Below are 23,532 nucleotides of genomic sequence, written 5' to 3'. Positions count from 1 at the left end.
GTATTAACAATGCCTCCCAACGTTGTATCATCAGCAAATTTCGTTAGCACACTTCTGCTTTTTGTGCCAAGGTCATGAATAAGATTGGTCTCAAGACTGATATTTGAGGAATTCCACAAGTAACCTCCTTTCAGTCTGATAATTCATCTTTCAGGATAACCTGTTGCTTTCTCCCATTTAGCCAGTTCCTTATCTACCTGACAATTCTTGTGCTGATCCCCATTTTCCCTAATTAAACTAATAATTTCCCATGTGATACCACATTAAATGATGTATTGAAGTTCAAGTACTGTATACTACATCTACTGCGTTTCCATTATCTAAAAAAATCAGTTATTTTTCTCAAAGTAGTAAATCAGGTTAGTTTGGCATGATCTATGTTTGGTAAACCTGTGAGGCATTATATTCTCTTTACCATTTATTTCCGTTAATTTCATTATTCTTTTCTCCACAATTTGTTTTAAAGCCTGACATACTCCTAAGGTTAATTTAACAGGTCTGTAATTGTCCAAATCACTTAAAAAAAATATAAGTATGACATTAACTATTCTCCAGTCATATGGTACTCTTCCCTCCCGCCCCCCAGAATAGATAGATTTATGAAAAATCTTTGCTACTAGATTAGCAATCTCATGTGCCAGTTCTTTGTGTTCTGCGATGGAAATTATCCAGTCCCTTCTATTTGAGCGCATTAAGCACTTCAAGGTTTTTTTTCCATCTCAGATGTGGTAATTTCCAGTTCTAGACCCTAATTTCCATCAGCCATGCTGCCTTCATGCACATGTTTCATATGTTCATCCTTATTGAAAACCAAGGCAAAATATTCATTGTGGGGACTCAGAACTTCTAAAAATCAGGCCACTTTTATTTAGATTTTAAATATAAATTTAGGAGCCTCTGAATGAGCTCCCTCTTCAGCTCCTGGAAACCATGGCTGGTAAGCCCTCTTTGTGAACTAAGCAGCATGCTTAATTCCAGCAGGTACCTCAACCAGGTGTCTTTATTGCTGTTCATGCTGCAGATACATCACAACATAGCTACATTTATGTAGAACCCCTTTCCTGCTCTCTGGCTTAGCCTTTTATATGGCTGGCTTTCTTCTGAGAGCTATCAAGCTGGTGAGCTAATTACCTTCATAAGGCTCCCTACAGGTGCAAATTGAATTTTCTACTCTTCCAACTCCAAACTACCTAAGTCCCTCCTACTCTTAACTACACCTGGTGACCTGGGTGTTCTAAGTGACCAGTTAGCTTACAGCTACTAACAGTGCCTTGTCACAGAGCCTAGCTCTAGACAGCCAAGTTTGAAAATTTTGATATTAGTGAACAATATATATGTTCATGGTCTTCAGTAAAACAGCCCACCTGCTCTTCCCAGCAGAGAGGCTATAATGACAATGTTTGCACTTTCAGCTCCTTATTTTGGCTATGTGATAGAGAAGAGGCTCAGACTGTAGTTTTTTTGTACATGTAGAGTTTAGAGTCAGAGAGCTTGAGTCCAGAAGGGACCACCAGATCATCTAGTCTGACCTCCTGTACATCACAGTCCACCACAACCCAACAACCGAAATTAGATCACAGTGTTACAGCCCAGAGAAGACTAGACTATTATGTGCCACAGGCAGAGGCTAGGAGAGACTGAGGTGCACCAGTGCTTTAGGCCTCTGCAATGGTTTGTAAGTGATTAAGCAAGCAAGTGACACACATACACACACTAGCAGTGATCTTGGGGGGGTTTTCGACTTCCTTTGCAATCTGACCTAGTGGAAGATTCCTTCCCAGCCCCACATACGGCAATCAGTTAGACCCTGAGCATTTGAACAAGAATCAGCCAGCCCAAGTACCTGAGAGAGAGTGTGCTCAGTGCCTCCTTGTGGCCCTGGCCTATCCTGCTTAATGTCCCATCTCCAGTCATGCTCATCTCTGATACTTCAGAAGAAGATTTAAAAAAACAAAAACAAAAAACCCAAACCTCCAAGAATACATTGGGGGAGAGGGGGAATCCCTTCCTGATCCCTACAGGTGTCCTGCTGAAACTCTGAAGCATGAGCTTTAGGAACGTAAGACATAGTAATACTAATAGTGCGGTCTCTGATGAATTGTTGTTTTAATGATGCAAAGAGAATGGAAATTTATGTGAGCAAAATTGCCGTGCAGCCTGCTGTAGCATAACTGGCTTCTGCGTTGTGTTTATAGAATCTTACATAATCTGCAGAGTCCAGCCAGGAACCTATATTCTTATGAATATAGGTGTTGGTGGTTCCATTATTAAGGTTGAATTCAGTTTTGCACTTAAAAGTAGGGATTCAGCCACTTTCTTATATATGAAGAATACAGTTTATACTACCCTAAATTACAATACTTATTTAGTACAGAATGTTGTTTCTGATAATCTACAAGTAAGTAATTTAATTAGTTTACAAGTTAAATTTATAATGGGTCCTTTAAGAATCTTAGCTTTGGGGTTTTTTGGGGTCCTGAATAGTCTTAATCATGGAGTAACATACTCTTGAAACCTCTCATATAGTTAAAATGTTGAAATCTCATGCATTGCCTACATTTTGAAGAAATGTATGTAGGAGTAAGTCATTTCTTGTTGTTTATTTTTTTAATAACTGAAAGATTTTTCTTCAATAAAAGGCTGAAAAACAATATTCTTCTACAGAGAATTCCATGAAGATCTGTGTCACAGTTACCTTCTTAACTGCACCTGGAACCCCTTTCTAGTATCTCCAAGTGCACAGCCCTCTCAGATGAGAGGCATCCTGCTTACACCTCTATCTGGGTGGAATCTCACACTTCTCTGACTTGTAGACCAGGGACCTGGTCTACATCTCTTGCGTACTTCCCTTGTTCACTCAGCAGGCCCAATTTACTGAGCCCTGCAGGTCTTTCTTTCAGGGCTTTGACGAGCAGTTACTATACAGTGACCTTCTCAAAAACAATGTATTGCTTATCTTTAACAGTAGGAACACAGCTCTGCATGAGAGAGAGAGAATTTGAGCACTCTAAACAGTCCAAATGCCTGGCTAGACTACCATTCCCCTGATAGTAGCCAGATAGCACAACTTAGACCCTCCCACAGAATCTCTCTTTCTTTTGGACTGCTCCGGGTAAGCATCCCCGACAACTCACATCTCTTTCTCAGTAGAGAGTCACTTTAACTGTTCAGTGTCCTTTTGATCTTTAGGTTCCAGCCTTGGCAGAACAGCAATGTAACTCTTGGCTGGAGCCTGTAAGTGGAATATTTACAGTTAATTGCTCAGCCTTCTTGTGCTGTTTTTGTAGCTTATTTGCACACATTGTCTAGTGTTCCTGACTGTTTTTTGAACAGCCTAGTATTAAAACGAACTAACCTATGTGTTCAGTTCCCATTAACCCAGTATAGCTACTAAGTACCTATTTCATTCAACAATCATATAAAACATACAGTATTCATGGATTAACACAAATTAGCCCTATGTCTTTCACAATCCAGCCTCTTTCAAAATGGGGGTTGCCATCTCTTGCCATCTCAGTGGGTGTGAAGGTGCGGGTTGCTATCAGAGAGATGCTCTTTTTCAAATGTTTACTGCCTGCCATTGTTTCCGTTGAGGGTGAAGTCAAGATGGCCCTCAGGGGGGATGGTGACTACTAACTCTCAGAGCCACCATTCTTCCTTGACTTCATGCTGGTTGGGGACAGTGGGAAGCAATGGCTATTTTGAAACAAGGGATCTTTGCTAATAGTAACTTGTAGCTTCACACCCATTGAGAACAGTAAGAGATGGCAGAATTCATGGAATTCTCAGTAAAAGAACATTAATTTTCAGCCTCTGCTGAAGAAAAAATAAATAGCACTATTAATCCTAAATGCTTATTTTCAAAATCTCTTCTTTGGACTGGATCACTCAACTTCTGTGAACTTATCACAAGGGGGAAATGCTGGGATGCTGTGCAAGGGAATTTGTGGCACAGGGTAGACAAAGGAAACTGGTGTGTGTAAGTAAAAGCAGGGGAATGTGGAGGTTAGGAGATGGTGGGGCATGGGAGCTGGCCAATACACTCTGGATGCTTTGCGTTTCTCCTCAGTGGATGAAGCACCCAGAGCATATTGGTCAATCTAAAAGCCAAAATCATTAGATTGCATGGTAATGTTTTCTCTACCTTTCTTGTTTAGTGACCATGTACAAAAATTTTAATTGAAAAAATAAAAAAGGAAATTCCCAGGCTAAAAACTTGAATTGAAGTGAAGAGTGCATGGCAGTAATTTTAAGTAATTTAAGTAATTTTGTTTTAAAAAAAAAGAATGCTGTAATGATCCCCAAAAGAACTATTACAAACCAAGGAAATTCAGAGTTAAGCTTTAAATTGAAAAGAAGACTAGAGGTGTTAAGCTGTGGTATTGCACAGTTAAGCATCCAAATAATCCATTACTTTGCCCTGTAATGATACTATGAACAAAAATAAAAATCAAATCTCTCTTAAAAATCAGTTTATTATAATCTGGGACTGCAACCCCTATTATGGATTTATCATATTTGTATGCTATAATGTCACTACAGGGTGGAGTTTAGGTTTGGGTTCCATAACTGTATTTCATTACCTTAACATATTTAGATTCCTTTTAAATTTGACCATAACTCTGAATTTTACTGGGTTTGTGGTGATTATTTTTGGAATAATTAAAACATTTTTGTAACATATTTTACCCTTAAATTACTGATAAATTTAGTGAAGGTTGAGAGAATCTAACAGTTTTGTGTCTGGGATTTTCAATCACTTTTTTGCTAGATCCAAATTTAGAAACATTCTTTAACATATCTGGTATTTTCAAATCAATGTTATATTACTGTTTTTATGTTTATTTGCAGTTGGGGATTATATATAGAGATATAAAACTTGAAAATATTCTACTTGATTCTAATGGCCACGTTGTGCTGACAGACTTTGGTCTGAGTAAGGAGTTTCTTACAGATGAAGTGAGTATTTGAATATTCAGTGATTGTGGACACAATCCAGAAAGAATTTGGTTAGAAGAAAATAATTGTTTTCTATCCTATTGCTTTATTAAGGGGAACAGCTGAAACAATCTTAAACAAATAACATTCCCAAAAATTAGGCTTATATTTAACTATATTAAAACAGAAATTTATCAGATGCGAGCCAGAGTATACATTTTCTAATAAAATATAGTTTAATAATTTGGCATTATACTGGTTAATTTACATCTCATGGAAGCACTGAACAAGACCTTTTTTAAAATTTATTTCAGAAGTTTCCTTTTTCTAGTGTAGTACGTTCTTGATTTCCTTGTATAGCACCTGTCTTGAACTCCAAATCTGAATCTACAAATGTAAACCTGACTTGTGATTTTTCCAAAAAATGCTAGAACCTTGAAGGATAAGGGGTGAACAGTGTTGCTTGGCCTAATCACATGTGCTTTCATAATTATAAAGGCACAGCATTACCTTATGTTGCCCACAAAAGTAAATGGCTATCAACAAAGAATGGTACAATGACCTGTGAAAACAGCTCAGATTGAACACAACCAAAACAAATACCTTGTGTGTAGAATAAAATGAAAACAATTTGCTCCCAAGAAGAGAGAGGGGGTTGTTTTTTACACACTGTATGTTATGAAAAGAGATTTTTTTTTAATAGAGGTCAGTATAGCTTCATGAATATGGGAGCCAGAGGGTGTGATATAACATCAAGTTTAGCCAAATTGCAAAGACCTTTATAAAAATGTATCAATGTATTTTACCTATATTTTTTAGAGCATTAGTAATACACCTGACAGAGATCATATAAATCATATATTGGAGAATGTCCTGGAGCAGCTAATTGGTTACACTTTATTTTAAGTCTAGATGACATTTTTTTTTAAATACCAAAGATTGTTTCATGTGCTTATGTTAAATCTGCCCCACAAATTCATAATATTGTAGTTCTTGCCTAGGAGGTAGTGAATAGTCTCAAGGGTTCTGTGTTAATTCTCTGTATGGTGGAAGGTGATTTGTATATGCAGTTCTGAATTGTTTGAATGATAGCTGTGGGTCACCAGCTGTTAGTTATATATAGCCCTTATTCACTGTAATCATTTGATATCAATATGTGTGTCTTTTTTAGAATGAGAGAGCATATTCCTTTTGCGGAACTATAGAATACATGGCTCCAGATATTGTCAGAGGAGGAGACACAGGACATGACAAGGTGTGTTTCATCCCAGCTTTCTTTTGTCATTGCCTGTTTACATTTCTGATTAAAATGAATCCTACTGTGTAGTTTTTTATGTGATTATTTGCCTGCCCTCCAAAACTTCCTAACCCCATTTCACAACTCAAGCTTTCCCAACTAAGGTCCAGAAAGAAGTGAGAATCAGACGTGTTGAAAGTCTCTGGGTGAAGATAAAAAGAGGAAAAGGTGGGGAAGTGGTAGGATATCTACTGTAGACCACCAAATGAGGATGAGACATTTCTAGAACAAATAACAGAAGCAGCCAAAACACGAACCATGGTAGTAATGGGGGACTTTAACTTCCAGATACTTGTTGGAAAAATAATTCAGGAAAACAGACTGTCAACAAGTTCTTGGAATGTATTTGGGACAACCTTTTATTTCAGAAGGTGGAGGAGGTAACAAGAGGAGCAGTTACTTTAGATTTGATTCTGATTAACAGAGAGGAAGTGGTCGTGAATCCAAAAGCAAAAGGCAACTTCAGTGAAGATCACAAAATGATAGAATTTATAATTCTAAGGAAAAGGAATGAGAGCAGCAGAATAAGGACAATGGACTTCACAAAAGCAGATTTCGACAAACTTAAAGAGCTGTTATGTATGGTACCTTTTGATAAGAGAGTGTAAGGCAAATGGAGGTAGTACAGGATAGCTGGCAGTTTCTCTGAGACAATATTAGAAATAAAACAGCAAACTAAATCGTGAGGCAGAAGAAAAATGGGAAGACTAATAAGAGGCCAATATGATTGTTTCAGGAGTTCTTTAATAATGTGAAAATCAAAAAGGAATTGTACAAAATGGAAACAAGGAAAAAATTGCTAAGGATGAGTGTGAAAGAATAGCACAAACAAGCAGGAACAAAATCAGAAAGACTAAGGGCTGGTCCACACTAACCCCCCACTTCGAACTAAGATATGCAACTTCAGCTATGTGAATAACGTGGCTGAAGTCGAAGTATCTTAGTTAGAACTTCCCCCGGGTCCACACACGACAGGCAGGCTCCCCTGTCGACTCTGCGTACTCCTCTCGTGGAGCAGGAGTACCGGCGTTGACGGCGAGCACTTCCGGGATCGATTTATCGCGTCTAGACAAGACGTGATAAATCGATCCCAGAAGATCGATTGCTTACCGCCGGACCCAGCGGTAAGTATAGACATACCCTAAGCCCTGGTCTTTACTGGGGGGGGAGAGGGAATTGATCTAAGTTATGCAACTTCAGCTATGTGCATAGCGTTGTACATGATGTTGACGTACTTAGATCTACTTACCGTGGTGTCTTCACTGCAGTAAGTCGACGGCTGACACTCTCCCATTGACTCTGCCTGCGCCTCTCGCCCTGGTGGAGTACCGGAGTCAACAGGAGAGTGCTCGGCGGTTGATTGATTTATCGTGTCTAGACTAGACACGATAAATCAATACTCCTCTCCCCCACCCCCCGGATCGCTGCCTGTCGATCCAGCGGATAATGTAGACAAGCCCTAAGGCGCAAAATGAGGTACACCTAGTGAAAGACAAAAGGCAGTAAGAAGAGGTTCTATAAATTCATTGGGGCAAGAGAAAGATAAAGGAAAGTGTAGGTCCATTACTTACTAGGGAAGAAAAGCTTATAACAGATCGACACAAAGAAGACACAAATGTTTAATGCCTATTTTGCTTCAGTCTTCACTAAAACAATTCACTAGATGCGTCACCCAATATAACAACAAGGAGGAAGGAACACATGACAGAATAGGGAATTAACAGGTTGAAGAATATTGAGGTAAGTTAAATATTGTATTCAAGTTGACAGGGCCTGATGAAATTCATCCTTGAGTACTTAAGGAACTAGCCAAAGCAATCATTTTCAAGAACTCATGGAGAATGGGGAAGGTCCCAAAGGATTAGAGAAGGGGGAACGTGATACCTATCTTCAAAAAGGAGAACAAAGAGGACCCGGGAAATTATAGACTTATCAGCCTAACTTACATACCTGGAAAGATACTGGAACAAATTATAAAATAAACAATTTCTAAGCACCTAGCAGATAATAGTATGATAAATAATAGGCAACATGGATTTTGCAAGAATAAATCATGCCAAACCAATTAATTTCCTTCTTTGACAGGGTAACTGTCCTAGTGGATAGTGGGGAAGCAGTAGACCTTAATAAGGTTTTTGACACAGTCCCACATGACATTCTCATAAGCAAACTAGGAAAATGTAGTCTAGATGAAATGACTAGACGGTGGATGCAGGACTGATTTGAAAAAGTGTACTCAGAGTAGTTCTCAATGGTGATTCTTCGAATGAAAGTCCCTATGTATATTCCACAGGTGGGTTTGCATTGGCTCCATGTGCCAAGTCCAGGAATTCTTCAAAGGATTGTCCGTTGACCTGCACATTTGTGGTAGACCCTCATGCTTCAGACCCAGGGTGTAAAAGGCAGTGTGGGTCAACGCCTCTCTAGTTACTTCTTACCACCATATGGCCTGAGTCGGAATAGTGTCCTGCTTCACTCTGTGTATAAGCTATAACACACAATATTTGTAAATAGTTTTTCTGTATTTGTTTAAGAAGTTTGTTGTTATAGTATAGTATAGAGTCATTTCCCAACCCACTGTCTGGTCTAGGATTATGCCCAGAGTCCCGAGCTTCAAGAATTGTATCTTCTGCAGTCACTCGTTCTGCATCAGTGATAAGTATCAACGGTGCTTCTACTGTATGGGTGAAGCACATATCTCTGCACAGAGCAGTATCTGTAGATCCTTTTCCACCTAGAACTCGAGAGGCCCAGGAGCTCCAACTTAGCCTCCTCTATCAGGAAATTTGTATAAGGTCTTGCGCTGATCTGGGCCTGAGAGACCCCCCTGTACGTTGGCCTCCACCAACCAGCAGTGCCTCTCCAAAATATGCCTTAGAGCGGAGTCATTAACCCCAAAGCCAAAGGACTCTTTCTCCAGGCCTCCTCTTGAGAGTAGAGAGCACTCTCAGGGTGCAAGGACAGAAGACGGTACATAAGAAATGCATTCTGTTCCTGAGCTGGTCCAGTTCGGGTGAGACACTGTGTTTGGAACCATGGAACTGGCTCCACTAAGACCCCTAGGTTGGAGGGCAAGGCATGCAAAAAGAAGGATCAGTCAGTTCCGACTGACTGTGGTACCAAAACGGAAGGACAGATGCTCACCAGTTCCTTATACATGTGTGGGTCTGGACTCATTGTTGGTATCACCCTGTTCATCTAAAGACTGTTCAGCTGCAACAGAGGAGTCAGGTCCTTCAGGCATATCTGCTGAAACTCCCTGGGCCATACAGATTTATGTAACACCAGAGGATATTTTCCTCCCCTGCCACAGTCTCCACTGCTTTCTGGCCCTGATCTTGTGAGGGATGTCCTCGTTCTGGAGAAAGAATCTTTACTAATGTCTCAGAATTCAGCCGTTCCATCTCTAACCATTGGGCAGGAGTGTTCCAGTACCAATGGCATTTCTGCTACCAACAGAACAGTCCTCAGAATTGGAAGAGGAGATAGCTGCATCAGTATTTCCACAGAAGGACAGGAGACCTGACAGACAGTTGAGAGGCTATACTTACCATCCCTCCAGTATGACCCCCTTCGCCCCCAGCACCACTGGTACCAATTCCTCTGGGAGCCATTGTGACTGATGGATCCCTCCTTCTGGCCTTATTGGGGACCACAGGATTCCTGTGGCAGGAGTCTGAACCCCTCTCATGAGTTGTACCACTTCTTGCCAGCCAGTTCCATTTGTGTATGAGGAGGAGGAGCCAGAACCAGTTCTGCTGATTTGATAGGAGTTTTGTGATAGAACACTGAGCAGCAACAGTTGAGCCAGCACTCTGGTCACTGCAGCTTCAGTTAAACACTCCAGAAGAGACCTTATTAAGAACTGTGTCTGACTGATGGGTGGAGAAGACCTGGAAGGCTAATTAAGCTATTAGGCGGAGGATACAAAAAGGCACAGGACAGAAGTGAGGGGGAGGAGCAGACAGGAGCTGAGGGCTCCCTAAAACTGTAGGAGTTAAGACTGTATAATGTACAAGGGTGGTGGGAATCAACATTATAAATAAATTGCACTGGCTGTTTTACTAGCATAAAGGTCTCTGTGCTGTTTTTGGACTTGAGCAGAGGCCCTGCCACAGGCTGCTGCTTCATCATCTCTGGACAATGCTGTCACTTAGTCATTGCCTTCTCCACCAGATGACAGTCAGTACTGGGAGCTGTTACGTAGGGTTGCAAACGATCTACAGATCCCAGTAAATTAGTTCAGGATCCTCAATACTGGTGCCTAGCCTTTTTGCAACCAAAGGGACTGAGTAAGGTGGCCTTTCCAATTAATGACGCTATACTAGAGCCAGCCAGAGAGGTATGGCACACACCAGCATCTTGTGTCCCTACACCAAAAAAGACTGAGATGTGATTTTGTTTCTGCCAAAGAAACTGACTTTTTGTTTTCTCATCCTGCCCTCAACTCATTGATGGTACAGGCAGTCCTGGAAAGAGTTGAGTCGCACTACCAGAAATCCATCCTGGCAGCAGACTGGACTTTCTGGGAAGGAAGATCTGCAATTTCATATGGCTAACTACCAAGCATTGTTAGTGAAATATGATTTTAACAGCTATGCCAGGCTTGCAGACTTTAAAGATAAACTTCCCATAGAGGACAGAACCCAGTTCTAGTCCCTTCTAGGCAGTGGCGTAGCCAGCTTCTAAGAGGAGGGGGAGCAAACATAAAAAAGTGCCCCCCCATGGCTCCTCGTCTGGCCATGCCCCCCTTGGCTCCTCCTTCGGTTGCTCCACTCTCCCCCCCTTGGCTCCTCCTCCGGCCGCACCGCCCCTCCCCCCAGCTCCTCCGGCCCTGCCATGCCACCCCCGTGGCCTCCCCCTTGCTCCTCCAGCCGCCATGCTGCGCCACCCCCACTCCTCCAGCCATGCCCGCTACCCCCCCATGGCTGCCAGCCTGCGCTCCCTCTCGCTCCTCTGGCTGCGGCATGCGGCCGGCAGCTGCGGCCGGAGGAGTGAGAGGGGGGCGCAGGCTGGCGGCCGCATGCTGCGCCCCCCAGCTCCTCTGGCCGCGCCCGCCGCCCCCCCAGGGCTGCTGGCTGTGCTGCGAGGCGCCAGCCTGTGCCCCCCCTCGCTCCTCCAGCCGCTTTTGGAAAGGCGGGGGAAGCGGCTTCTTCAGCTGCACCCCGCTAGCTACGCTACTGCTTCTAGGTGAAGTGAAGTTAGTAGCAAAGGTGGCCCTCCAGGCTGCAGTAGCTACCGCAGACATAATGTCCAGGACTTTGGCCACAGAACTTGCTATGCTGAAGGACTTGTGGCTACAGTTGTAAGGATTTCCTAGGGAGGTCCAAAACACCATGCAGGACCTTCCCTTCAGTGAGTCCAACTTTTTTAATGAAGAGACGTATGAATCCCTGTATTCACTAAGGGACTTGAGATCTACCCTGAGGTCCCTGGTTATTTACACTTCAGTCCCCAGGAGGAAAAACCATAGACAGTCCTTTAGAGCAAAACAACCTTCTTCGCATGCTCTCTATTACTAGTGTCTACCTGAGCCTGTACCCAAATGCCAGAGGACTCAGAGGTTCAATTTCTCACCTCCTGTGAGTGGAGACCTGAGCCTGTACCCAAATGCCAGAGGACTCACAGTCTCCACTCACTCTCAACCGCAGGCCAACGGCCACTTTTGACATACAGGTCGAGACCTGCATGCCACATAGATGCCACCCCCTTCTCCTGTCACCTTTGGCAGTTGTCTCAATTCTGTTTGCCTACAGCTGGAACAAGATCACCACAGACAGTTGGGTCCTGAAGATTCTCCATCAGGGCTATTCCATCAAGTTTTTCTCCTTCCCTCATCACAAACCTCCTTCCCAATCCCCCTTCAGGGACCACTTTCACTTCTGCTGTTGTGAACTCCCAGGGTATACGTAGCTTTATTGTGATGTGGTTTCTGATACACCAGTTCCAAAGTCTAATTGCTTTATCAAGAGAATATTGTGGGGGGCAATAGAGCGCATCCCGCCTCAGTACCAATGGAGGGGTTTTTTCTTTCCATATTTCCTAATCCCCCAAAAAGATTGAGTGTGGAGACCCATCCTGGACTTTCGGTAGCTTTATCAACGTCTTTATCCAAAAGCTACATTTAGGATGATTATGCTGGCATCTATAATTCCCTCCCTTCAGAAAGGAATGTAGTTTGTGGCTCTCGACATGGATGATACATATTTCCACATGGACATTTACCCATCCCACAAGAAGTCCTTGCGTTTCATGGTATGACAGGCACATTGCCAGTTCTGGGTTCTCCCCTTTGGACTCACTACAGCACCCAGGGTATTCATGAAAGTTTTCTCTGTGGTACCAGCCCAGATGAGATGCTAGAGCTATACTGACAGGTTTCAGAGTAACAGCCGTGTTAGTCTGTATCCGCAAAAAGAAGAACAGGAGTACTTGTGGCACCTTAGAGACTAACCTTAGAGCTATACTGTGTTTCCATACCTGGACGACTGGCTCCTGGTAGCCCAGTCTCATCAGGAAATCATGTCAGCAATAGGATCTCTTCCACAGCTTTTTGCTACCTTAGGCGTTTGTATAAACGAAGAAAATTCCATTTTGTCATCCACAAGGACAACACACTTTATAGGAGCATGGTTGGATGCAGTCTCTGCGAGAGCAATTCTTTCTGAAGACAGATTTCATTTGATGAGAAACCTGATTTCCTGCATCACCTGGAAACCGCGAACTACGGTACACCCATCTCTCTTGCTGTTGCATCACATGCCCTACATGACTCTGTTCACCAGACTCCACATACGCTGTGTGCAAGCCTGGTTCCACTCAACTTACTGACCAAACAGGGATCATATTGACTCCACGGTGACTGTTCCCACCAGAGTTCTCAACTCCTCACTTGATGGTCAAACTCAAGTCATGGTGTGGATTTCTTTCAACCCTCCTGTACCAAGAGCCACCATTTTTGACAGACGCCTCCCTTATAGGGTGAGGTCCTCACGTGGACTACCATATTGCTCAGGGTATCTGGACCTCACAAGAGGCCAGGCTGCATATAAAATTATTGGAACTGAGGGCGGTTCACCTTGCATGCAAGGCCTTCTTTCCCCTCATAAGCTCACTCCTTGTACAGATAATGTTGGGCAATATCCCCACGGTGGTGTATATAACCAAAGAGGGAGGAGCGAGATCTCATCCCCTCTGCCTGGAAGCAGTCAGACTTTGGAACTGGTGTATCAGAAGCCACATCATGGTACAAGCTGTGTACATCCTGGGATTTCACAACTCCCTGGCAGGCAAACTAAGGAGAAGTTTCTCTGCAGACCATGAATGGGAGAGCCACAGCAGTCCTAACCAAGATATTTACACAGTTATGGGACCTCTTTCTGTCCCAGACAAACAGAAAACTTCCCCTTTTGTATTGTTCTGGGGGGGCAATATGTCACAATTCCAAGGGTGATGCTTTCCTGGACAGATGGCCTCAGATACGCCTTTCCTCCTATCCACCTGCTACCACAAGTTGGAGGGAAGATCCATCACCACAGAGCCACCATCCTCTTCCAACACCCTGCTGATCCAGACAGTTCTGATTCACAGAACTTCCACTGATGTCCATCTTTCCCCCTATCGGGATCCCCCTATTTCCAGATCTCCTAACTCAGGACTGGGGGTGGGAAATCAAGTACCCAAACCCGGGCTCACAATATCTCACAACTATTTTCTATGTGATCCTTATTAGAATGTACATATCAAGTTACTACCCAGAATGTGTCAATGATGTGAACACAGATTTTAGATGCTACGCTAAAATGTATATTGAAACTTTAATTTTAGGAAAACACTTACTAGTTTTTGCAAGCCATTATTCTAGCTTATTTTATAGAAATGAGATGTGCTCTAAAATTTTGTTACTATTAACTATTTTTGAAAATCAAGTCACACTATTGCAAACATATCTTTTTCTGTTTTGAAGAAAGCCCCCTCTACATAGAAAGATGTTTGCTTATATCAAGAGACATGAACCACCAAGACAGTCAGCTTCCACCTTTCCCCATTATGATCACTGGACTCTCCATAAATATCAGGAAGCCTAATCTCTTCAATTTAACTTGGAAGGATGCTGGAAATCGAATCACAGCCGTAACACCATCTTTCCCTTTCCTGGCCCTTATGACCTGTCCTATTCCCTTTTCTAGGATTTTATACAACCACTGCTGTTGATCAGCTACCCTCACCAAATAGTCCTGTAGGTATACTTGGGCCTCTCCCAGTCTCTTCTGATTTTCCAGTATCTGTCCCTTTGTGGCATGGACCTACTTCTGGTGCTTATCAGGTCCCCTTGGGGAGCAGCAACTCTGGCATCCACCCTGGTAGGGGATAACTTCTCTCAGCAAAATAAAAAGCCTGTACTATTGACATCTCCATTTTCACTTTCTCATAGGGGTCCTTTCTCGTCTATGGCTCACCTTCCCCTTTGTCGAGATTTGAGTGCCTTATAGTTTCTCTCCAACCCCTCATCTCAGGGTACTCGTCATGCACAGTCTATCACTGACGCCTTATACCAGGGGTATCATCATGCCCACATTCTCCAACATGCTATCACAGTGTCCTATACTCATTTCTTGGTGATGCCCCCTTCGGAGATTCTGGGGATAGCTCTGCCTTGTTCAGTACTCCCTTTTTTCTCTTCCACCATTGCAGCTCTCCTCCATCTCAGAGTCGCAGTATAGCTGCTTTGTGACTCAGCCCTCCAGCCAGGTCACACCATGGTAAGTCCCTCTGCAGCAGCAACATCAGGTAGTCCTCATGCCCACTACCCTGACTGTCACTCCCACAGTGACTCAGGCAGTCTTCCCATTCATTGCCCTAGCAATACCATTCTGCACTGGATAGCCAGGGCACCCAGACCCGCCCCCAACTCTGGCTGTTTCAGTGTGGGGCATACAACCCATCACAATGACCTGCGAGGAAAGATTGAAAAAAAAAATAGGTTTGTTTAGTTTGGAGAAGAAAAGACTGAGGCGGGACACAATAGTCTTTTATGTAAAAGGGTTTTTATAAAGAGGAGGGTGATAAATTGTTCTCCATAGCCACTAAGGACAGGACAAGAAGCAATGGGTTTACATAACAGCAAGGGAGATTTAGGTTAGACATTAGGAAAAACTTACTAACTAAGAGTAGTTAAGCACTGGAACAAATTACTTAGGAAGGTTGTTAAATCTTCATCATTAGAGGTTATTAAGAACAGGTGAGACAAAGACCTGTCGGAATGGTCTAGATAACATTTAGTCCTGCCTCAGTGTAGGGGATTGGAGCAGATGACCTATGATTTAGTATTTTCTCATAAATCCAAATGGGGAAATGCGTGCGCACACACACACACATTTTCTACGCTATCTCAATTTAATTACTCTAATATCTTAATTCTGTAATTTCACCATACCTTGCCTTTGTGTGTTAACCTGCAACATAGTTCTCTCTTGTTAGCTATTTCCTAGGATTTTGTTTTATTTTTATATGCTTTTTGAAGTACCATATATATAATTTTTACTTTATAGGCTGTTGATTGGTGGAGTCTTGGTGTTCTTATGTATGAGTTATTAACTGGAGCATCACCTTTTACAGTTGATGGAGAGAAAAATTCCCAAGCTGAGATTTCTAGGTAAGTTATGAAACAATAAAGGGTGTGTGTTTTCTCATAGAAAATTATTACAGTGCCACCCTGTAAATTATTTTGATGACTTTTATCCTGATTTAGAAAAAATGCAACTTATTCTGTTTCAGTTCAATTAAATTTCAGATGTTAGATTAAACACCTACCAAATCCTTCTAATCAGAAATTCATCATTTCTCACTGAGCCGTCTGGAAGCAGACTGGTTTCATTAACTTCTGCAGGTAGACCATCAACAAGAGTCTGCCTAGTATTTATTATAATTAACTGTGATAGCACCTGCAGCGTGGTAGATGGTTTCCAAGCACAGATGAAGATATATTCACTGCATCTAAATGCTTACAACCTTGCTCCAAACAGAAAAAGGGAATGGATGGTCTGTGGCAAGGGTGTAATCTCCACCTGTACAACCTCCACTCCACATTCAAAATACCATAGTAGAGATCTTTGAGCTAATTCAGCTCATGCGCATAGACATTGAAGCTTTTGAGAACAATCAGTTGTAACATTTTTAGTGCTGCTGCAGAGAGGAGCTCCAACAGCACAAATAGAAACTTTGTGTTCCAGCAAGATCATTTTTACACAAGTGCTAGTTTCATATTAAAGCTTTCCAAAGCACTCCTACAAAATGAGGTATAGTTGTAGAATGGAAGACTATCTACATTTGAAACCCTATGCAAACAGAACAGCTGCCTGTCATATCTTTTGTCATCTAATGATGAACTGTATACTTTGCAGAAGGACAGCTTTGCCAACATATGAGCCCTTGAAGGTCATCCAACTGGATCATATATGCAGAATTGGGGGTCTCATTCTTAGTTTACATCATGGGTGTTAGTTACTTTATTACCTAACAAGCAACACAAATCAAAGAACATGCTCTCTTTCTGCCAACATGATGCACTTCTGAGAGGAGACAGTGAAAACAATGTGAACAAAACTGAACATCTCCATTCAGATTGTTTAATATACAGTCTTTTCTTGTCTTATAAACCCTTACTCGAGAGATTTAAGAGGCCAATCACCTGAACTAAACCTTTGTTTGAGCACCCAGCATGTATCTGTATTGTTACCTAGGTATCTAAATCTAAATCTCTGAGCAAGCTGTATAGGCAATTTGAAGAAAATATATCCGTTCCCAGATAAGATACCCAAAATGCATCCATACCCAAATGGATATTTCCCATTTCTGATTTGTTTCTTGACTTTGTGGGTCTTACATCCCACAAGTTAAGTCCTCATTAAACCTTGCTCAAAGAAAGAGAGTATCTGGTTCCCATTGATCTTGCTCCCAATGGACAATGACAACTACAGTCCTCACCCCCTGACACCAATGCTATAATAATTGTTAGAGCATACATAAGTGAGACAAAGAAACAGACACTGGATCTTTGATGCTATAAATTCAGGAAATACATGTGTGTGTTTTTTCTGTTGATTCAAGTTGTCGTCAAGAGCCTAGAAACTCCATGGGGCTCATCTTGAGAAGTTTTTTAAAAACAAACTTAGACCTCTTTCTTTTTGCAATCTTTAGTGAAGTGGGCACTGTTATAACTAGCAATTTTTATGTGTTGCCACTAGAGACTTGTATCCCAATTTTTAGCTTATGTATTAATTATATTGATTACTTAAGAATCCACAGGTATTACTTTAAGGGTTGACAGGTTCTTGTCCAAGATCAGACCCAGTATTATACAAATTATTATATAGTTGGCAACCCTGATGTGCACAATTGCAACACTCGCACTATAGGGACTTTTCTATATCTAAAAATAGAATTTATTAATGCATTTAGCACAGTCATAAACACCCCAACTCAGTAAGATAGAGATTCTACAGAATGCACATTTGCACATCCGTGTACTCACACCATCCCTTGTAGAAGAATCTGAAATGTTAGCCATCACCTTCCTCATCACCATCACCGTCCCCATTATCTCCAGTGGCCATCATTCTGGCACCTCCCAAGGACTACATCTCCTTCTCCTACCGCCCCTAGACTGGGATGCAACTTTTATAATATGATATATTAGTGACACTGTGTTTGATGCATATTCAGTAGGGGTATTTCTCTTTTTACTTATTTGTATGTCCTTACCTTACTAATTTTATAGGTTGGTTAGTATATCAATGATCTCAACTTATCATATACATCAATTCATTACCATTGCCCTTTTGTGGTTAGGTATGTACCTGTGGTCAGAACTTTCCTTTAAATACTGTATTGTTAGCACCCCAATACAGTAACTCCTCACTTAATGTCGCCCCGGTTAACGTTGTTCCGTTGCTGGTCTATTAGAGAACATGCTCGTTTAAAGTTGTGCAGTGCTCCATTATAACGTTGTTTGGCAGCCGCCTGCTTTGTCCACTGCTTGCAGGAAGAGCAACTTGTTGGAGCTAGCTGGTGGGGGCTTGGAACCAGGGTGGGCCGGCAGCCCCCATCAGCTCCCCGAAGTTCCCTGTGCGGCAGCTGCTCAGCAGGCTGTCAAGTGGCAGACAGTTCAGGTGTCCCTCCCACCACTGTCGTGCGCTGCTCCTGCCTTCTGCCTTGGAGCTGCTCCCGGGAGCCTCCTGCTTGCTGTGCAAGGAGTGGGGGGCAAGAGGGGTGCTGTCAGGGTGCTCCTGTACCCCTGCTCCTGTACCCCCTCGCTACAGAGCAGGGTGGAAGACACCACAGGCTTCAGGATGGAGGGAGCTTGCTGGCAGCAGCTGCTGTCTCAACTTGCTGATATACTTAAAAAGGCAGTGTACTTAGAATGGTGTCAACGTACTTAAAGGGGCAATGCGTGTCTGTCTCTCTCACACGCACGCATCCCCCAGCACTTTGAAAACTCACGTTTAGTTTCCGCAGGGAATGTTTGCAGCCACTGCCATGCATCTATTGTGTCTCCTCCCTTCATTCGTGCTGCCTTGTAGAGTGGGAGGTTGCATTAACAACAATGTATTAATCCTTGAAGGCTCAGCCGAGTGCTAGTTCATCATTTAGCAGTAAGGCATTCCCTGGGAAATATCCCATCCTCTTCCACTCTCTGACTTCACCACCTCAACCAAGCTTCACAATCATCATTGCTGTGTACAGTATTAAATTGTTTGTTTAAAACTTATACTGTATATATATAATGTTTTTTGTCAGGCAAAAATTTTTTCCCTGGAACTTAATCCTCCCCATTTACATTAATTCTTATGGGGAAATTGGATTCACTTAACACTTTCACTTAAAGTAGCATTTTTTCAGGAACATAACTACAACGTTAAGCGAAGAGTTACCGTACTTGTATCAGATACTGGCAGTGCATCTGTACAAAGTTTATTTGTTCCAAGTACGTAGGCCTCAAGCCTTATGCCAACTTGCTGAAGATAAATGTCTTACAGGATACAGGCCTTTAGGTTCCTTGCATTGCTGCTGAATATAATGCAAAGTAGAATATAATAAAGGCAAGCTAGCTTACTGGGCTACAAACTTGATTAAGTTTGGCCTAGATGATGTCAGGCAACATTGTGACTCACTTTCTACAGCTAAAACCCCATGTTGGGGGGAGGGATAGCTCAGTGGTTTGAGCATTGGCCTGCTAAACCCAGGGTTGTGAGCTCAATCCTTGAGGGGCAAAATCAGTACTTGGTCCTGCTAGTGAAGGCAGGGGTCTGGACTTGATGACCTTTCAGGGTCCCTTCCAGTTCTATGAGATAGGTATATCTCCATATATATATATTTTTTTTATAACAGGTGACTTAGAATCTAAGCTGCATCTTATGAACTTCTCCTGTCATGAAAAGAATAATGGTTTTGGGAATAGCCTGGGCTAGACTTTGAAAAACATTGGTCCAAAGACTTTGCTTCTTTCAGACAGACCCAAAAACTCAGGACCATCTTAACTAAGTACTTTAAGGACTGACTGTCCTTTGGCAAGTCCACGGGCTAATTTTTTTCAGGTTCTTATTTTCCAGTTGCCCCAAGATCAACTTCAGAAATAATAAATTTCACAGACCTCTTAACCAACCCACACAGGCTATACAGACCTCCAACAACTGCTACTGAGCCAGTTCTTCTTCTCTCTATCTATACTGACTAAAAGTTGAACTACAGGTAACTTTCAGTCAACTGCCAACAGTGAATAGATTAAATAGTTATCACTGGCATAGACGTGAGTTGGCAGAAGCATAATTCTTTTTTGAGTGATGATCCCTATGTGGATTCCAAACACGGGAGCGCACGCACGCCATGTGCCGGAGCTGAAACTTCATAATAGTATCCCTTGACCCGCACATGCATCATGCGTTGGCCATGTCGCACGTCTGAGGTTTTAAGAGGCTGCTTAGGTTGACACTGCTCCAGTTCTCTCTTACCATTGCATGGCTAGAGTCGGAACCCCTGTTCCTTAGTGCTCTTAGTCAATTAAGAGTACTGCGTTTGCCTTTTACTGTACATAGTTTTTCTCTAGTTAGATAGTTGTCCGTTTGTTCATAGTTGTTAGTTAGGTTCTCCCTTGGACTTTATTCCTCTATCGGGGACTTCTCCTCCTCCTCCCTGGCACCGGGACTATGCCCCGTCAAGCCGGCTTCAAGAACTGTTCCTCGTGCCCTCATTCCTTTTCGGTGAGCAACGAATACACTCATTGCTTTTACTGCCTGGGTGATGCCCACATAGTTTTCCACTGCTCCATCTGCCGCTTGTTTCCACTACGGACCTGAGCAGTTTGAGAACTTCGCCTACATAATTTTCTAATGGAGGAGGCAATGCACCCATGTGCACAACCTGATCCGGCTCCGACACAACCATTGGAGCGGGATCCATCACCAGCGGTGAACACCTCACTGGATCCCTCACATGCATCATCGGCAGCACCACCACATCCACTGAAGCCCCGCTGCATGCACAAGAAGCATGGGCACAAGGGCAACTCTCCGATGGGGACTGTCTCAAAATGCAGCGTTACCTCCCCAAGCTGTGATGGGTCGGGTGAGAAGTTGCACATCATGAGGGAAGCTCCAGCTCCAAAGAGAGTGCGCCCGGAGCACTGTTCCAAACGCTATTGCTCACTGTCAGCTCCATCTTCCATTCTGGCCCCAGAAACTCCTACTTCACTCCCAGCACCGCCAACTCCACCGGGACCCTCATGCTAATTGCACTGAGTCCCGTGCATTCCGGGCCATTTATCGCCCTTGACACAGTCAGCAGAACTCATTTTGCAGTTTGTGGACATTCTGCCATGCTCTGGACCTCTGCCCAGCCCCAGACTCCCTTTTCCGGCCAATGAACCTCTTGTCCTCCACCATTCTCCACCAGCTCTGGTGGTGGACGAGCCACTTCTGCTCATTCACAATTCTCCTGCCCCATGTCTGGCACCATTGGTCCCACCAGTGCTGACGGCTCCTTCTCTCGGACCCTTCGGAGTCCGACTGGTCTTTCGACCTGGACGTGGTCCTTTCCCTGGCCCGCTCCTACAGTCTGGACCCTTGATACTGGTCTTACCTTCTGGACTACGGTCCTGCATCTGACCCATGGTTCCGTTACCTATGGGGTCTGTCGATGCATGGCGATCCCTAATCCTGGCCTCACTGGCCCTCGTGGGACCCCTACCACCATCACGGTATGCATTACCCACATCGCTCATCTCCTTCCCTACTGCCACCTTCCAGGAGGAACCCCTGGATGCTTCCATACTGTTGGCCCCAGCCGCACCATCAGAACCACTGGTCCCCTACAGACACTTCGTTGTCACTGGACGATGCCCTTATTCCACCTTCACTCTCACCATCAGAGGACCACGCACAGCACCAGTCCCTGCTCCATCACCTGGCTGCGGCTGTCAGTCTCCCACTGGAGAATGTTCAAGACTCCCTGCCAGGACAGATTCCTGGACATCTTTCAACCTCCCAGACCCTCTCATACGGCCTTACCAATACATGACTCCATCTTACAACCTTCCCAAATGGTTTGGCACACACCAGCATCCTGTGCCCCTTCACCAAAGTGGGCAGAACACGGCTACTTTGTCCCCTCTTAGGGCACTGACTTCCTTTTTGCTCACCCACTACCCAACTCTCTGGTTGTCCATGCCGCCACCAAATGCGCCCGTCAGCAACACTTCAAATCTAGCCCCCTGATCGTGCTGCCAAAAAAATGGATTTGCCGGGCTGCAAAGTTTATTCTCAGCAGAGTTACAGTTCCACAATGCCAGCTACCAGGGTATTCTTGCTAAATACGATTTCCTGTCCTATTCCAAACCGGCAGACTTTCAGGACTCTCTTCCACCAGACAGGCAGCAAGAGTTCCAACACCTGTTAGATGAGGGCAAACTGGTAGCCAAAATGGCCCTCCAAGCCCTGGTTGATACCGGGGCACTGCATCTTGCTCCTTGGCATCCAGCGTAGTACTATGCCCCAACTCTTGGGTCCAGTCTAGTGGCTTCCCCAAAGAGGTCCAGACAACCCTTGAGGACCTCCCCTGTGAGGTAACAAAATGGATGATTCCCTTCACTCTCTTAAGGACTCCCGAGTAACCCTTCATTTCCTGGGCATTTATATTCTACCCCACACACACCGGCAACAACACCCATCCTTCCACCCTTGCCCATGGACCACTTACCAGCCATATCCCCAGCGGCCACTTGATCCACCTCTTTGCTGCCCTGACTCCCAATGGCCTTGCCATTCTTCTGCCGCCTCCTCCACCTTTCACTGACTGTCTAAACAACCCTTTTGACTCTTCCCTCGTGATCCATGAACCCTCCTTGGGGCTTCCAGCCATGCCACAAATCATCTTCAGGGGTCATCTTGCCTTCCTTGCCCACCAGGGCTACATTGTCGAATTCCTTTCCTTTCCTCCTCACCATCCACCTGGTGGCCGCCCTCCAGATCCTTCCCAAGACTCTCTTCTCCACTATGAAGGCACTGCCCTCCTCCAAAAGCGTACCCCTCCTCATTGGTGATCCTGGTCTCCAATGCCTCAGAGCTGGGATGCGGAGCCCATCTGAGCAATCTCAGCATGCAAGGTTGTTAGTAGCAAGATGATCTCTCCCTCCATGTAAATGGCCGAGAGCTCAGAGCGGTTCGCTTGGCCTGCCAGGCTTCCCTGCTCATCTGAGGAGCAGGGTGGTAAAGATACTGATGGACAACACAAATGTGATGTTTTACATCAAGAAACAAGGCGGAGCCTTGTCATCAGCCCTTTGCCAAGGCGCTCCCTGGTGGGGGGAGGAACTTGTGTGTAGCATGCCATTCATCTTGTGACTTCGCACCTTCCCAGGGCCAAGAATGTGTTGGCAGATCACCTCAGCAAGACTTCGTCTTGCAACGAGTGGTCAGTCCATCCGGAGGTGGTCAGCATGATCTTCTGGAGGTGGGGAACTCCCCAGATGGACTGCCTGCATCTGCTTTTGCTACAAACGGGTGAAAGTGCTACCGCCGGCAATTGTAACTGCCCATTTAACCAAGGCGCAAGCCTCATCGGCAACCTTCCTGCCCTAGGTGCCGATTCAAGATATTTACAGGGCCGCTTCCTGGTTAGCCATCCACACATTTACGTCCCACTGTGCAATCACCCAGTAAACCCGGGACAATGCTGGCTTCGGTAGAGCAGTGTTGCAAGCTGCACGCCCGTGAACTGTGAGCCCACCTTCAGGGTTACTGCTT

The 23,532-nt window shown here is 44.0% G+C and overlaps 1 protein-coding gene across 3 annotated transcripts in view; it reads left to right on the top strand.

The window, feature by feature from the left end:
• RPS6KA5 (ribosomal protein S6 kinase A5) overlaps window positions 1-23,532 on the top strand; it is a 180,108-nt gene that overhangs the window by 82,098 nt on the left and 74,478 nt on the right. For all 3 annotated transcript variants that reach the window (XM_054026212.1, XM_054026210.1, XM_054026211.1), the window contains 3 exons: window positions 4,852-4,959; window positions 6,110-6,193; window positions 15,787-15,890. In XM_054026212.1, coding sequence (XP_053882187.1) covers window positions 4,852-4,959; window positions 6,110-6,193; window positions 15,787-15,890 — 296 coding nt within the window. The remainder of the gene's footprint in view (window positions 1-4,851; window positions 4,960-6,109; window positions 6,194-15,786; window positions 15,891-23,532) is intronic.

The sequence above is a fragment of the Malaclemys terrapin genome, chromosome 4 (assembly GCF_027887155.1).
Source record: "Malaclemys terrapin pileata isolate rMalTer1 chromosome 4, rMalTer1.hap1, whole genome shotgun sequence".
Classification (NCBI taxonomy): domain Eukaryota; kingdom Metazoa; phylum Chordata; order Testudines; family Emydidae; genus Malaclemys; species Malaclemys terrapin.
Note: the sequence above shows the minus strand (reverse complement) of the source record. Positions and strands in the feature narration are given on the sequence as shown.